At 38.2% G+C, this 13,897-nt stretch overlaps 1 protein-coding gene across 9 annotated transcripts in view; it reads left to right on the forward strand.

Annotated features, from left to right (window-relative positions):
• The window catches only part of ptprfa (protein tyrosine phosphatase receptor type Fa), a 189,651-nt gene extending 175,864 nt beyond the window's left edge, over nt 1-13,787 (forward strand). For all 9 annotated transcript variants that reach the window (XM_042335260.1, XM_042335263.1, XM_042335261.1 and 6 more), the window contains 9 exons: nt 2,961-3,080; nt 3,793-3,947; nt 5,162-5,447; nt 6,191-6,369; nt 7,966-8,092; nt 8,744-8,869; nt 9,571-9,725; nt 10,271-10,406; nt 12,348-13,787. In XM_042335260.1, coding sequence (XP_042191194.1) covers nt 2,961-3,080; nt 3,793-3,947; nt 5,162-5,447; nt 6,191-6,369; nt 7,966-8,092; nt 8,744-8,869; nt 9,571-9,725; nt 10,271-10,406; nt 12,348-12,416 — 1,353 coding nt within the window. In that variant the 3' untranslated portion in view covers nt 12,417-13,787. The remainder of the gene's footprint in view (nt 1-2,960; nt 3,081-3,792; nt 3,948-5,161; nt 5,448-6,190; nt 6,370-7,965; nt 8,093-8,743; nt 8,870-9,570; nt 9,726-10,270; nt 10,407-12,347) is intronic.
• Nucleotides 13,788-13,897: the final 110 nt, after the last annotated feature.

The following is a 13,897-nucleotide window of genomic DNA, read 5'->3' on the forward strand; positions in this document are numbered from 1 at the left end:
GTGCTGATCCAACCTGAAGTATCATCTCACAGGTGTCATTCAAGTGGTCAATCACTATGTGTAAGCCTGACCAGTAAACCTCAGCAGGTTATTTGATTATGTAGGGCACTGACCTAAACCATCTCTCTCTCTCTCATTCACTCACTCACTCATACACATACACACTGCTGGAATCATTGGATCATAAACGGGTACCGAGCATAACCGATGTTTTAATCCCCTGCCACCCTCTCCCCACCAGCCCCCCACACACACTGATTAACATACAGGTGAAGTCCAACAATTTGAATCAGTGGTAAAAGGGTTTAAACGTTCAACTGGGTACCTTGTTTTTTTTAACTTTTTTTAAAAAAAATATTTTATTCTACTGAATCTTTTTTCAGTCTCAATTGTATTCTGAATATTTATGTGGTGGCACGTTAGCACCTGATTCAATACACAACTGGTGAGACATATTAAAAAAATGATTTTTAACTTAATTTGAGTTTGCTAAATTTATTAGGATTTAGTGCAATTTATCACTTCAGCACCTCAGAATCTACTCAAAAGAAAACGGATTAAATTCATCCCCAAATACTTTTTTTTAGTAATTAATGGTATAAATTTTCGAAACCAAATATTTCATGGATGCCTCTAAGATGATATTTTTATTTTATTTCCACTTATCAAGCCAACAATGATCCTGAGCAACAAAGTCCCTTGTGATTTATACAGTTACCTCATGTGGCAGGAAAAAAGCCATGCAAACCTCCCCAGGAATTGGCTGTTACTTTACATGCTCATTTTTGTAGTGAACCTCGCAGCGACTTTGAGTTTCTTGTTTTCCCTTTCTAGCAAAGGAGTTTACTACATTTCAGATATTGATACCAATTGAAAAACTGTATTCTTCTCGATAAAGAATTCTTCAGTTTTCACTGCGTCTAAATTGCTTGTTTTCGATAAATTCCTATTATAAAATGTATATTTTTTCTTTCAAGAAGCACATACAAAATTTCAAATGCACTAAAAATGACAGTAAAATTGCTCTATCATAATTAACATTGGAATAAAGTAGCCATGACATTTGGGTACCGAACAGCTCTTTTTGAAATATTATTTAATCTCTTTTCTCTTTCCCTGCTTCAAATTCTACTCGTAACCTATGAAATATTATCAATATTTAATTTTGTGCGTGACTTCTTTTGTTATTTACACCTTTTCAAACATAACACTGTATTGCATGTCTTGAACTTTCATCTAGGCTCTCACAAATAAAGAGATTGGGCTTTAGAAATGTTTGAAAGGATTGGTTGATCACCATCTGATTGGAAGCACAATACTGTATTTTTTTTTCTAATCTGTATTTTTTGGTTAAAGTAATTCTAGTTTAGGGTAATTTTGAAGATTTTACTTTGTAAACAGAGGAGAGTTGCATTCTCTTTTAAATGTTACTTCAATGTTATTAATTTTTTCCCAATATTCTGCATTACCAAAACTGTGCGTGGTATTCTAGTGATATCGTGCGGCAGAAACTGGTAGTACCTAAATAAGAAATTTCCATTTTTGGTGCATCAGATTTCAAAACAATTAGTTCTGTGGGAGAATGCCTATCCCTCTCCTAAAATACAGCTGGTGACCCTGGCATTTTACATATTTACTTGCTTTGAGATTGTTTATTAACACAAATGTAAGTTAAAACTAAAAAGCTTCCTTAATTTATAATTTGCTGCCCAGAACAAACAGGCAAAGGTGGATCTTGCAGCTGTACCAAAGCAATAAAATCAAAGCCTTCAGTCCTGCAGCTCCAGATCTTCCAGATCCCTTTTGGCTTTGCAGGAATTTAAAAAAACCTCTTATTTTCTCCAGGCTAGAATTATTTCTGTATGAGTGAGGCAGGCTGTCTGGTGCAGTTTCTATCACGCTACAAACATTCTGTCACTGCAGGCCAGTGGGGCTCCTTTGTACTGGTTCCCACAGCACAGGATTAGATAACAGTGAGTTGAGCATTTATTAAACCTTAACTCTTTGAGAGTCAATGCTTTATTGCTGAGCCTCAACTGAGAGTACTTGCAATAATGTAAATAATATCTTGCATTGGGGAAAGGAAGACTTAATTCTGTGTTTATTTAGGTGCCTATTATCAGTAGTAATAAAAATGCATTGAAACTAAACGTGGCAGGATTTTAGAACTCATTAGTTTCTGTGAGGAAGATGAAACAAATTCTGCATTAGTAATCTCTTGCTCAGCAGGCTGAAGATTTCCACTCCACTTTTTAATAGAAAAAACTCCCTCATAATTTATGCATACTATATCTGCCAAACCTCCCACACATGCACACTGAAAAGGACATCGGGGCTGAAACATAACCCTCACTGAGTATTGAGAATTGGCAGCAGGTTGAGTGCAATTGGTGAAACACAAGGTGACATTTCCATTACTGCAGTTAACACTATCAAATGATGCTTTGTTTCTAGACTTTTTGTTTCTCTATCAAATAATAATTTTTTGGTGTCTTGGGGACACCATTATAAGGGAGTATTTCACTCAATGTGTGTCTGTTTTGTTTAAAGAAAAACTAAGCCAACTCAAATAAATGCATAGTCTACAGTATGCATTGCAAAAATGGCGGTTTATTAATTTGAAATGTTGTGTAGGTAAGTGCGTCCAGGACAACTCACATATAAAGGTACACGGACAATATGATTAAATATTAAAACATTCCATATTTTTTGGAATACGTGCATTAACAGTTATAGCGATGACTATTGTAGCTGTTAGTATACTTGCTTTCCATTACTGTGGGCATGAATTTGAGTTCTGTCTCTTTTTGAGGGCCTAATCTTGCAGCTAAACACGTCCTGAGAATTTATGAATCACCTGCTGTGTTGCTTAATGGTAACTACCTTTCCTTCTAGCTCTCTTCTTCACTGCTTCCTCTTCCTATTGCCTTTTTTTTAGTCATTTGATGTTTTTTCCACAGGTGAAATGTGATCAATACTGGCCATGCCGTGGCACAGAGACATATGGAATGATTCAGGTTTCTCTGTTGGATACCGTGGAGCTAGCAACATATTCTGTCCGGACATTTGCACTATACAAGGTTTGTCTATTATCCTGTTGCTTGTGTGCATATTTTTTTAAAAGTCGTATATAGCTATATATATGATATCTAATATATTATATGAGATATATATAGATGAAAAGAAGTTCTTAAAGGTTTTAAATGCTGCGCATGTTTTGTTGAACCCATAATCAAACACTGTGCAGCTGATTTAAAAACTCAAGGTGAATTTCTACTGGTCAAAGGTTCTCAAACAAATTGTCGCTTCTCCATCTAATAATAATAATAATAATAATCCTTTGCTTTTGATATAGTGCTTTTCACATCTTCTCGACGTCTCAAAGCGCTTCACAGAATATGCTGTAAAGTGAATTGACCGTACATTTGTGGGCGAAACATGGCAGCAGTGTCCACAGACAGTCCAATTTATTATTTTTTTTTTGGAGGGATTATTATTAGGCTCTGTGTGGAGTAAGGAAACTTGCCCAAGGTTTCGCCCTCTGCCTGGAATTGAACCCAAGTGTCTCGCTTACAAGGCGAGTGCTCTAACCACTGAGCTACAGGACTCCAAGACTGTCTCACTCATATTAGCCTTTATGAGTTGCTGCACATTAAATGATGTTCATTGGAGCTCCTGAATATGGATGAAGGAGACTCCTCCATTTTCTGTGTTCTTTGACCATAAACTTTAAAGAAAAGATCTTTAACTTGCAGTCAAAAATACTAATTGGATGTTCATTTCTCATTACAGAATGGCTCAAGTGAAAAACGGGAGGTGCGTCAGTTCCAGTTCATGGCCTGGCCAGATCACGGCGTTCCAGAATATCCAACTCCAATCCTGGCCTTTCTGAGGAGGGTTAAAGCCTGTAATCCCGCAGATGCCGGCCCAATGGTGGTGCACTGCAGGTACAGAGAGTTGGAATGGTTTTAGAACTTGGTACAAGCTAATGCATTCGCTGCAAGTAAAATGTATCATTTGGGTTTTTGTGGATAATTTGAAACTGCTTTCTGTAGTTCTTCATAAGAAATATTTAAAACTAAACGAATTATCCGGGGGTTGCCAGGAACTCTCTGCGAGCTTCCTAGTGCCCAGCACGGAGTGGCTTAAAATGCATGAGAGTATTGTCACATCATTCTGCCAACAGTGAGAACACATGCCTACCCGTTGGAATGGTTCCGCCAGTTGGGAGTGCAGAGTTTGAGCGACAGGATTAAAAATTGTTGTTTCAACCTTGCTTTACTGACACTGAATAATTATACAAAGTGCTAGATATTTTCGGAGCACAAATGGCAATGTGTTGGTAGAGAAAGAGGGGTTCTTTGGTGAATTGTACATGTCAATCAGTAGAGCGGTGATGCGTGTAGAGCAACCTATTATGGCAATTGGTGTCGATTCTAGATTAGATCTTACAAGGAAAGGTTGGTCAGTTAACTCTACATGCCTTTTCTATGTATTATTCAGGAATGTACTTAAAAGGCCTCTGCTAAAATATTGCAATGTTAGCGGGAAGCACTTAGTTGAAAAAATAAAACAACTGAAAATTCTGGCAGTATAATATTTCAGTATAATCCATGCAGGCTCTCTCTTTTCCCTGTAGCCTCCTCTGCCCCATCTGCAAAATCTGATCAATGTACGTTTTTTGCAGAAAAACGCGGACCACTGTCCACTCGCAATAAAATCTATCATTTTAGTTACTTGCTAAAATTCCAATTCTTTTCCATTTACTCAGCATCTACATACAATCGAAAACAGTTTTCATCTGTGTTTTGTTGTGCAGCCCGTTAGGTGAAGTGATTTTTGTAACAAATAATAATTAATATTTCCTGCATTTGATCCCGTGCCTTATCATGGTCATCCAAATGTCTTAAAGGGCTTTGTGGAATTTATTGTAAAATGTAGTGACTATATATTTGTAGTCAAAAGTAGGATTCTCTACATAGTCAGTAACAGTCTTAGCTGTTACCTGCACAAGGTAAAGAATTTCTAGAATTGAAAACACTTTCATGATTTTAGGTGGTTTTTTTTCCTGTGGATATCATAATTGTATTTGGAGGTTGAACTTCTTACAGGAAGTTTTTATATATAAAAAAATTGATCATTGTACTTTCCTTGTGCATAGTGCTGGCGTGGGCCGAACTGGCTGCTTTGTTGTAATCGATGCAATGCTGGAACGAATGAAGCACGAGAAGACTGTTGATATATATGGTCACGTCACCTGCATGAGAGCACAGCGGAATTACATGGTGCAGACAGAGGATCAGTACATCTTCATTCATGAGGCTCTCCTCGAGGCCGCAACATGCGGAAACACAGAGGTTCCTGCAAGAAGTCTCTTTGCCCACATACAGAAACTCACACAGGTTCCTCCAGCAGAGACAGTCACAGCCATGGAGCTGGAATTCAAGGTCAGTACAGTTGCCACCATCCGCGAAGAAGTGGAAAGTTAATTGTTGAAATGAGCCTTGTTCAGAAGAATGCATTAAAGGAATCTATTAATTTTTAGATTAATATTGCTTGCAAACTAGCTTTCTGAGAGAGCATTCTGCTGATTCTCTCCTGTTGTTCCTGTGCATTTCTCTCTTAAATGGGGTCCCTACCCAAGCTTCCACTTGGCTTGTTCAACAGCATTGTGATTGATCAGGAAATTGGCTGAGCTGGTTTACTGAACCTGCATCCCACAATTCTCTCATCCAGTACGTCTTATTTATATTGTTCCATGCTTTGGGGAGTGTTAGCCTCTGGGTTACACGATTGTGGATTCAAGCCCCACATCAAGCTCATAATCCAGGCTGATTCTCCATTGGGGTGCTATTGAGAGTGTTATTTTTGGAGGGTCTTCCTGCTTTTTTGGCCAACAATCCTCCAGATGAAATCGGACATTCACTTCCTAGATGTTTGAGGAGCATTGCAGTGTATAAATTGGCTACCGTGTTTGCCTACAAATACACACACTATACAGAAAGGTAATATATTTGAGACATTCTTGATGTTGTATGTAGTTTATCAGAGGCAAGAATGATTATTTTTGTCTAATTACAACTTCTGATTGCTACCCGTCCATCTTTTATTCGTAGACTCAGTAAAACAGTAGAAATATTCGGAACAATGTAGCTCTTTGGTAAAATGTCTCATATGTGTTTATTTTCAGCGCCTGGCAAACTCCAAAGCACATACCTCACGATTCATCAGTGCCAACCTCCCTTGTAACAAGTTCAAGAACCGGCTTGTGAACATCATGCCATATGAGTCCACCCGAGTCTGCCTACAGCCAATACGAGGGGTTGAAGGCTCGGACTACATCAATGCCAGCTTCATTGATGGATATAGGTAACTATGTTCAGTATTCCAAGGCTGCAGTAGACTGGCTGACAGCTTGCTCCATAAATTTTATTGCTTTAAAAAAATCATCCATTCTGAGTTTTCTTCCAAGTGACAGCTGATGATCCGGTAAGAAAAAAAAATTAAAAAAACATATTACAGTAAACATGAACGTCCAATACAAATGTATACAACTTTGCAATAAACCTAACAGGGTTAAATACTTTCAATGGATTAACACATTGGCATTCAGTGTGTTCAGTGCAAAGTACTGGAAGGATCCGATTAAAAGAATTAATGAATAAAATTACTAGCTGTTTTCTGCTTTGTTAATAATTATAGCCGATGATGAATTCCTTAAAAAGCTGTGATTCTACTACTACCCAATCATATTCCTTTACAACCACAGTGTTTGAGTCCTTAAAAGGCATTTGCCTACATACGTTTCACAGTATATCCTGTGAAGCGTTTTGAGACATGTCAACGACATAAGATTATTATGATTATAATAGAGGAGGGCAGCAAACCACTTACAGTACACTTCTCTATCTATCGTGGTACATCAATATAGGCTTTGCACTGGCAGGTACAGGGTAAACCAGGGCCAGGCAGGATTATCTCTCATTAGAGTACAGATCTTTGGGTTGTCTCAAGGCAGGGTCCTCATTACTGTAACTCGCAGTACCAACTCCGATTTAGCATTTTAACTGTTGTTGTCTAGGGTATGGGTGCATTTGCTGCAATGTGGGAATATGGTGTTGCTCAGTAAATAATTGTCCTTTATGCAATTACCAATCTGCACCAGTGCCTGTTGCATGACTTTTTAATTCCTTGGGAAGGAATGTAAATGCCCTTTCTCCTTTCTTATTTCCATTCCCGTTTCTTCAATCTGTTCATTTTTCCTCTTCCTTCAATCCTTTATTAAAGGTAGTGTTTTTGCTGCGCAAATGAAACGTTACGCAATCTAATACGAATTCAGATCTGTGGGGCGTGCTCGTCTCAATCATAGCTTTGGTTACATTTTCAGCAGAAGTCAGGTTTTACAATTTGTATCATCATTTAGAATGTCACAGAAAGTTGCCTGAGTCCATGTTCAGATTATTTGAGATGCCTACCCTTCGAGACAGATTAATTGTATACCATTAACGAGGGAAAACATTGCCCGTGCGCTTGGTGAATACTGATTGAAGAGGAGTGTGTCACGTAGAGCACTTGCTCCACCTGGTGGCCGAGTCTTGGATTCGCAAGCCATTTCCTGTCAGAAACGGTATAAACTCCTCAGAATACACAAAGCGTATGTATATACCATTTGTTTTTTTTTAAAAGCTTTGAACTATTTTGGAAGAAAATGCAAACAATGATTGAATAAATGGTGATGCTATAAAACCAGAAATATAGCAGCGCTACTGGAGTGATTGTCATTGTAAAATTAACAATAAATGCCTTTTACTACCTTCCATTAGGTAACATATTCTTGCTCTGTCCTGTACTTCTGCTTAAGTCCTCATTTTCCCCCATTGTTCTCTATTTCTAGTAAGTGGCAAACACTCAGACTGGAGATGATTATTCTTTTCTAACCTTCCTTATTTTTCTTCAATATTATAGACAGCAAAAGGCTTATATTGCAACACAGGGACCCCTGGCAGAGACCACTGAAGATTTCTGGCGCATGTTGTGGGAACACAATTCCACCATTGTAGTCATGCTCACGAAACTGCGGGAAATGGGACGAGTAAGTAATATTTCCAATATCTCTACAAGTTATGTGGAATATTGCTTCCTATCCGCAACATTTTTGTTTAGCCGCTAAGGTGCCTCATTCACAACTCTTTGGTCACAAGTTCAGGTTCCGAATGTTATCCAATACTCACATTTGTTAGCCTTACTTGTCACTAACATGACTAGTACTGAATCTTGGTGGAATTGGTGAATGGAAAAACAAACTTGCTTCTTTCTAATAAGTAATGAATTTGGAGTCAAGATGTCTATGGCTGGCTTGCATATAAATTCAGGCTTTGCTACCACTCAAATATTTATCATGTCTGTGGTTTCACAGCTCTGTACATGATCACATTTCTTAATTTTTTTTTCAAGCTAGTTAGCAACTGCTAAATTATTTTGGTTAGTGCTCCTGACAACAGATTTTATCTTGGCTTCTAAACACTGAAAAGTATTACAACAGTGTAATGCTTCACTAAATCAGAGGCACATTGGGTTATTCAAATGATAAAATGTCAAATACAGATTTCGTCACAGTAAATGAGGTATGAAATAGCACAATAAATGAGGTATGGTTCCTCAACCGTTTATAAGTGACATACATAAGGAAGGGGCTACCAATGAAAAGATTAGTGTTGCTGACCTATTGTTTAATTCTCTTTAGGAAAAGTGCCACCAGTACTGGCCAGCAGAGCGCTCTGCCCGCTATCAGTACTTTGTAGTGGATCCTATGGCTGAGTACAGCATGCCACAATACATCCTACGGGAGTTCAAAGTAACGGATGCCAGGGTAAGTGTGAAATAACAGAATGTTTTGTTCATCTATGTCCAAATAGGTAATCAATAAGCTTTTTTTCATCTTATCAAACTGCAATTATGCTAAGTTTTATTTTAGCAAAGGTGATGGTTGGTCACTTGAAAAATGTTCAACTGCAACTAAGTGGAACGATCAACTGTGGGTTCCTCACATGGCAAGGAGTGAGGAACTGCCCAATGAAGAACAAACTGTTCTAAGGAAGGAATTAAGTAAGAGACGACCCATGTTACTGTTGCACACCTGCAGTGCTAAAAACAAAGCTGCACAGATGAAAGCTTGCTTAAAAAATCCATGCAAAAAAATCCTTGGTGACCTCTGTCTGCCCGGGTTCATGGTGCCAAGTTTGTGATTAACATTTACAGCAGCACTTATAGTCTGAAAAAACACTTCACTACACTTCCTTCCACACCAACACTGGGACGATTTTATCGTGTCGATTAGCGTTAAAGAGACTCGTACATCCAGTACATTGAGTGTAAAACAAAAGTAATGATGGTATTTTAAATGTACATTCTTTGTATTTTAATGAACTTTCTATCTCAAATCTGTTTATTTCAGTTGGTTCCCTCTTGCAGATATTATGGATATTTGGCTTTTTCTTTTTTTCATATTAGATTGGTGTAAATAAAAATATCACCATCTGTGATAAACATTCTCAAATACTGTTCATGCAGGATGGTCAGTCTCGAACAATCCGACAGTTCCAATTCACTGACTGGCCTGAACAAGGAGTGCCAAAAACCGGAGAGGGATTCATCGATTTTATCGGTCAGGTGCACAAAACCAAGGAACAGTTTGGGCAGGATGGACCTATCACTGTACACTGCAGGTAAGAAAGCACACAGCACGAGCAGCCAAAGCCTCCTGCAATCTCTGGAGTAAGGTCAGTCCAATACATGCATAAAATTACCAGAACTAAGCAAACAATATACACTTTACAATATATTATATTCTGCGAAGCGCTTTGAGATGTCTCAATGACATGATAAGGAGTTATATCCAATGCAACGATTATTATTCTTATTAATATTAACTTACTTCACTTTCAAGGTGGTTATTACTACATCCCGAAACTCTGGAACTCTCTCCCTCAATCCCCCTCCCTCCCCATTTTCAAATTCCACCTAAAGATCTTACATTTTGATCGTGCTTACGTCACCTCCCTCCTCCCTGGCTCAGCGCTGGAGTAAAGCGCAAAAGGATCAAGTGTCAGGTTGCTGCTGACATGATTTCCTGCATACAGTGCACACAGAGCACACTTCCTGCATGCATGCTATGGATCACAGGTGAATTTATTAAGGCAAATTTCCATACATATTCAGGAAAAACAGATGATTGGTGCTTTATGTTCACACGGTTTCTCTTGTTTTCTAGCGCCGGGGTGGGACGGACTGGAGTATTCATTACTCTGAGTATTGTACTGGAGCGGATGAGGTATGAGGGAGTGGTTGACATGTTTCAGACAGTGAAGACCTTACGAACACAGAGGCCTGCCATGGTGCAGACTGAGGTAGGATGTTTCAGCATTTGTTAAGATGGGAAAAGTACATAATGCAACTCAAAATGCTGTATAGAACAGGTGGTCGAGGACTGCTTTACCACCGGGACCACCAGCCTAACTGTTGAGAATCTGAATCCACTTTATAAAGAGCCATATTTTGGCGAGGGTACACTGAATATAGCAGATTAAGTTTCACTAGTCTCCACTACAACATGTGATGCAAGGAAGACACTAAATGGAACCTCTATTGCCACTGGCCAAAGTGGATATTCAATAACATAAAGAATATGAGGCTGCCATTTCTTTAAGTAATTGGAAATATATTTATACCACAGGAAATGGCATCTGATCCTGCATGAGAAAAGGGTTAAAATTGTCTCTTCTGCACAAATGTAACACTGCTGACACTGCTGATGGCGAACAAAAAAATATTTCCACTGGGTTATTGATATTAATCTCTAGCCATTGTTGGGGAATGTGAGTGTGATCCATGTAATATTAGAGTTGTTTATGGTCTGTCAAGAGAATTATGTTAAATTTCTTTCATGTGCCTGAAACTATTGAAAGCAGATCTTGGTGTTTTGACGTATACGTTTAAAGTCTAACCTTTGAAATGAAAATGCCATCCTTCACTCCCCAAGCACAAAACGAAACAGTCAGAGGAAATGATACTTGATTTTCATTAACTACAGTTGTAGCAGCAGGTGCCTAATGGTTGGTGAGGCAGAACCAGAATCTGCCACTGCACTGGGATCCCCAAACAGTTAGAGAACTGCTTCAGGAATCATTGAAGCTTGGTTGCATGTGCAGCTCTGTGCCGAGGGGGTTGCATAGCGATGATCCTGTAACCCTTTACACCCTGAAAAGGTCTCTCCAGCTTTTAAAATGTGCACCCTGTGATGATGTTAACTGCCCCATATGAATATTAAAAAGAATAACTACAGAAGCAGGGATTTTTTTTGTTCACACACAATCCCCAAAATAAAGTGTTTCATTTACTTTTGGCTTTTCTTTACTGAGAAGCTCAAAGTTGGAACGGTTAATTAATTCACCAGCTTTTTTAAAAAAAAATTGCTTACCTCGTTTCCCCTCTTGATAGTGAGTCAACAATGGCCCAATAATGATATCAATGATTCAGATTCTGTTGTGGCTAAGCTTCGGCAACGCAAGAACTATTTTGAGCCCTTTTAAATGCTTGTAGATTACAATAAGTTCTGCTCTACCAACTGCACACACTTACTGCAACCAGTGTGGTTAATAAAACGAAATAACATTTCCTCCAGCTGATCAGCTTTGCACTTGGCAAGTGAAGCATGGTCTTTTGATCTTAAAGGTTGGAATGTTATTTGATTCATTAAAGATTTTTTTTAAAAAATTTTGCTTTCCACCCACCCCGCCCTCCTGTTTTCTCTCCCGGAATACAGTTTCATGACATTGACTACTAATTGTTGTCCAGTGACCTCTGTTGGAAAGTGTTTGTGTGTGGATGTCAGATGAGGGCATGATTACAATTGAGCTTAGCTATGAAGTCTCCATGGTCGTATAGTTTGCTGATGCTCACTGTCTGGGCTCACACCTAGATTTGTTTTCTGTTTTGGGAAACAGGAGGGGTGGGTGCAGATGGAAAACATTTTTTTTTAAAATGAAGATAATAAAGTACATTCCAACCTTTAAGATCAAAAAAACATGCTTCACTTGCCAAATGCAAAGCTGATCAGTAGGAGCCCCTGTTGAGGCAGAGAGAGGGAGAGAGTTGGGTGTCATCCGCGTACATGTGAAAGTAAACCACATATGTACTAGTTTGTTGCATCATTGATGAAATTTATTTCATATACCTGGAACAATTCGCATATGATTGTACTCCTTACCTAATGGTTAACTATGTAGTAGAAATATCTCTGGTATGATAGAATGAACTATTTAATGAACATTGCTCTCTCTGTGCCACAGGATCAGTACCAGTTGTGTTACCGAGCTGCGCTGGAGTACCTCGGGAGCTTTGATCACTATGCAACGTAACTTCTATCATCCAATCAGAACTTGCGACTTTCAGGACCCAGAAAGTGATTTTTTCGAGCCATATCAAATCGTTGTTCAGTTTTCCTTTACAGTGAATCGTAAACGGCGCAGTGATCTCAGCGACTCCAATTCCACCGTGATCCTTAGGCTAAGCAGGAACTGTTTGGACCTGTCTTAATTCCAAACGCATCTCAAATCCTTTTCACTTTGTGCATGAGATTCCCCTTTTTTAATTACTATAATTTTAGCTGAAGTAAAGTGCACCAATTTCCTTTTGGGTTTTAACTGGGATGCCATTTGCAGTTTTATAAATCTTTTTATTAAAACTGGTAATTTTTCCCGAAATTAAAATGTTTTGCTTGATGGCAAAACAGGATTCATTATGCTGTAAATGCTTTTTTATTTTATTATCAGTTAAGTTTTATATTTTTGTTTCTGCTGATTTTAGGGTTCTTTGTGTTTGTTGCAGAGCTGCCCATTTTAGTGCAGTTCTGTATTTGATCCTGGTGACTGGAATCTTAAACCACTGTTCTGATTATAGCTGCTGTATCTACTCCTAGGTATAGACAAATGAATAAATTGAACTGGAGCTTAACCTCTTATATGATAGCATTTTCTCTCCAGATACTGTACAATACAAAACTGTTAACAATGAATAAAGCAGGAGCCTGGTGCTAGTGATGAATTTAATAAAAACAAGGGATGCATTATGGTTTTGTACAGTTTCTTAATATGACTGATTCGATTATTTTCTCGTTTAAAAAAAATAATAAAAAGTTAGAAAAAAATACTCCTCAGATACCCTGATATTCTGTTCAATCTACTGGAGAAAATGTCAAACTGGATTGAAACAAACCCAATATAAACAGGATTACAGACCTTGTCACAAACCTTCAGTCGTCGACCCAGAGATGAACTGGGACCAAGAACATATATTCCTCACCAATTACATCAACTTTTTTTTGTTTCATATTGACTATTCTGCGAGAGTTAAGACTGCTAAGCATTCCCTTACAAATAGCCTGAACTTTCCAATCAACTATTATGGTGGGTTTGACGTTCTGTAACGGTATAATCTTCTGTCATTCTATGAAGCTAATGCAGTAAGGAGACTGAATTTCTCCTGGGTGTGGAAATGGGGAAGGTGGTGGATGAATTCTACATATAATCAACTAGTCAGAATGTTATTGACTGTAACCTGATTTGAAAGGGTTGAAATGTTTGGAACGCACTCATTTTTACCTTGTGTATGCATAGTGCTGTAGGGGTTACTCTGTTGTATACACAGTCTGTTTTCTATTTGTTAATAAATGATACCATCATTGGAAAAGTCTTGATGTTAATAAAGTTGAATAATCAGGTTTTATACAATGTGGTTTCATTGGGGGAATTTTTCCATGTGCTAAAAAAAAAATCAATGAGATCCAAGACTTGAAATAATATTCCATCATATTGGCTAATATGTAGAATGTACTTGGGAA

Source organism: Callorhinchus milii, unplaced genomic scaffold (genome assembly GCF_018977255.1).
Source record: "Callorhinchus milii isolate IMCB2004 unplaced genomic scaffold, IMCB_Cmil_1.0 Scaffold5, whole genome shotgun sequence".
NCBI lineage: Eukaryota > Metazoa > Chordata > Chondrichthyes > Chimaeriformes > Callorhinchidae > Callorhinchus > Callorhinchus milii.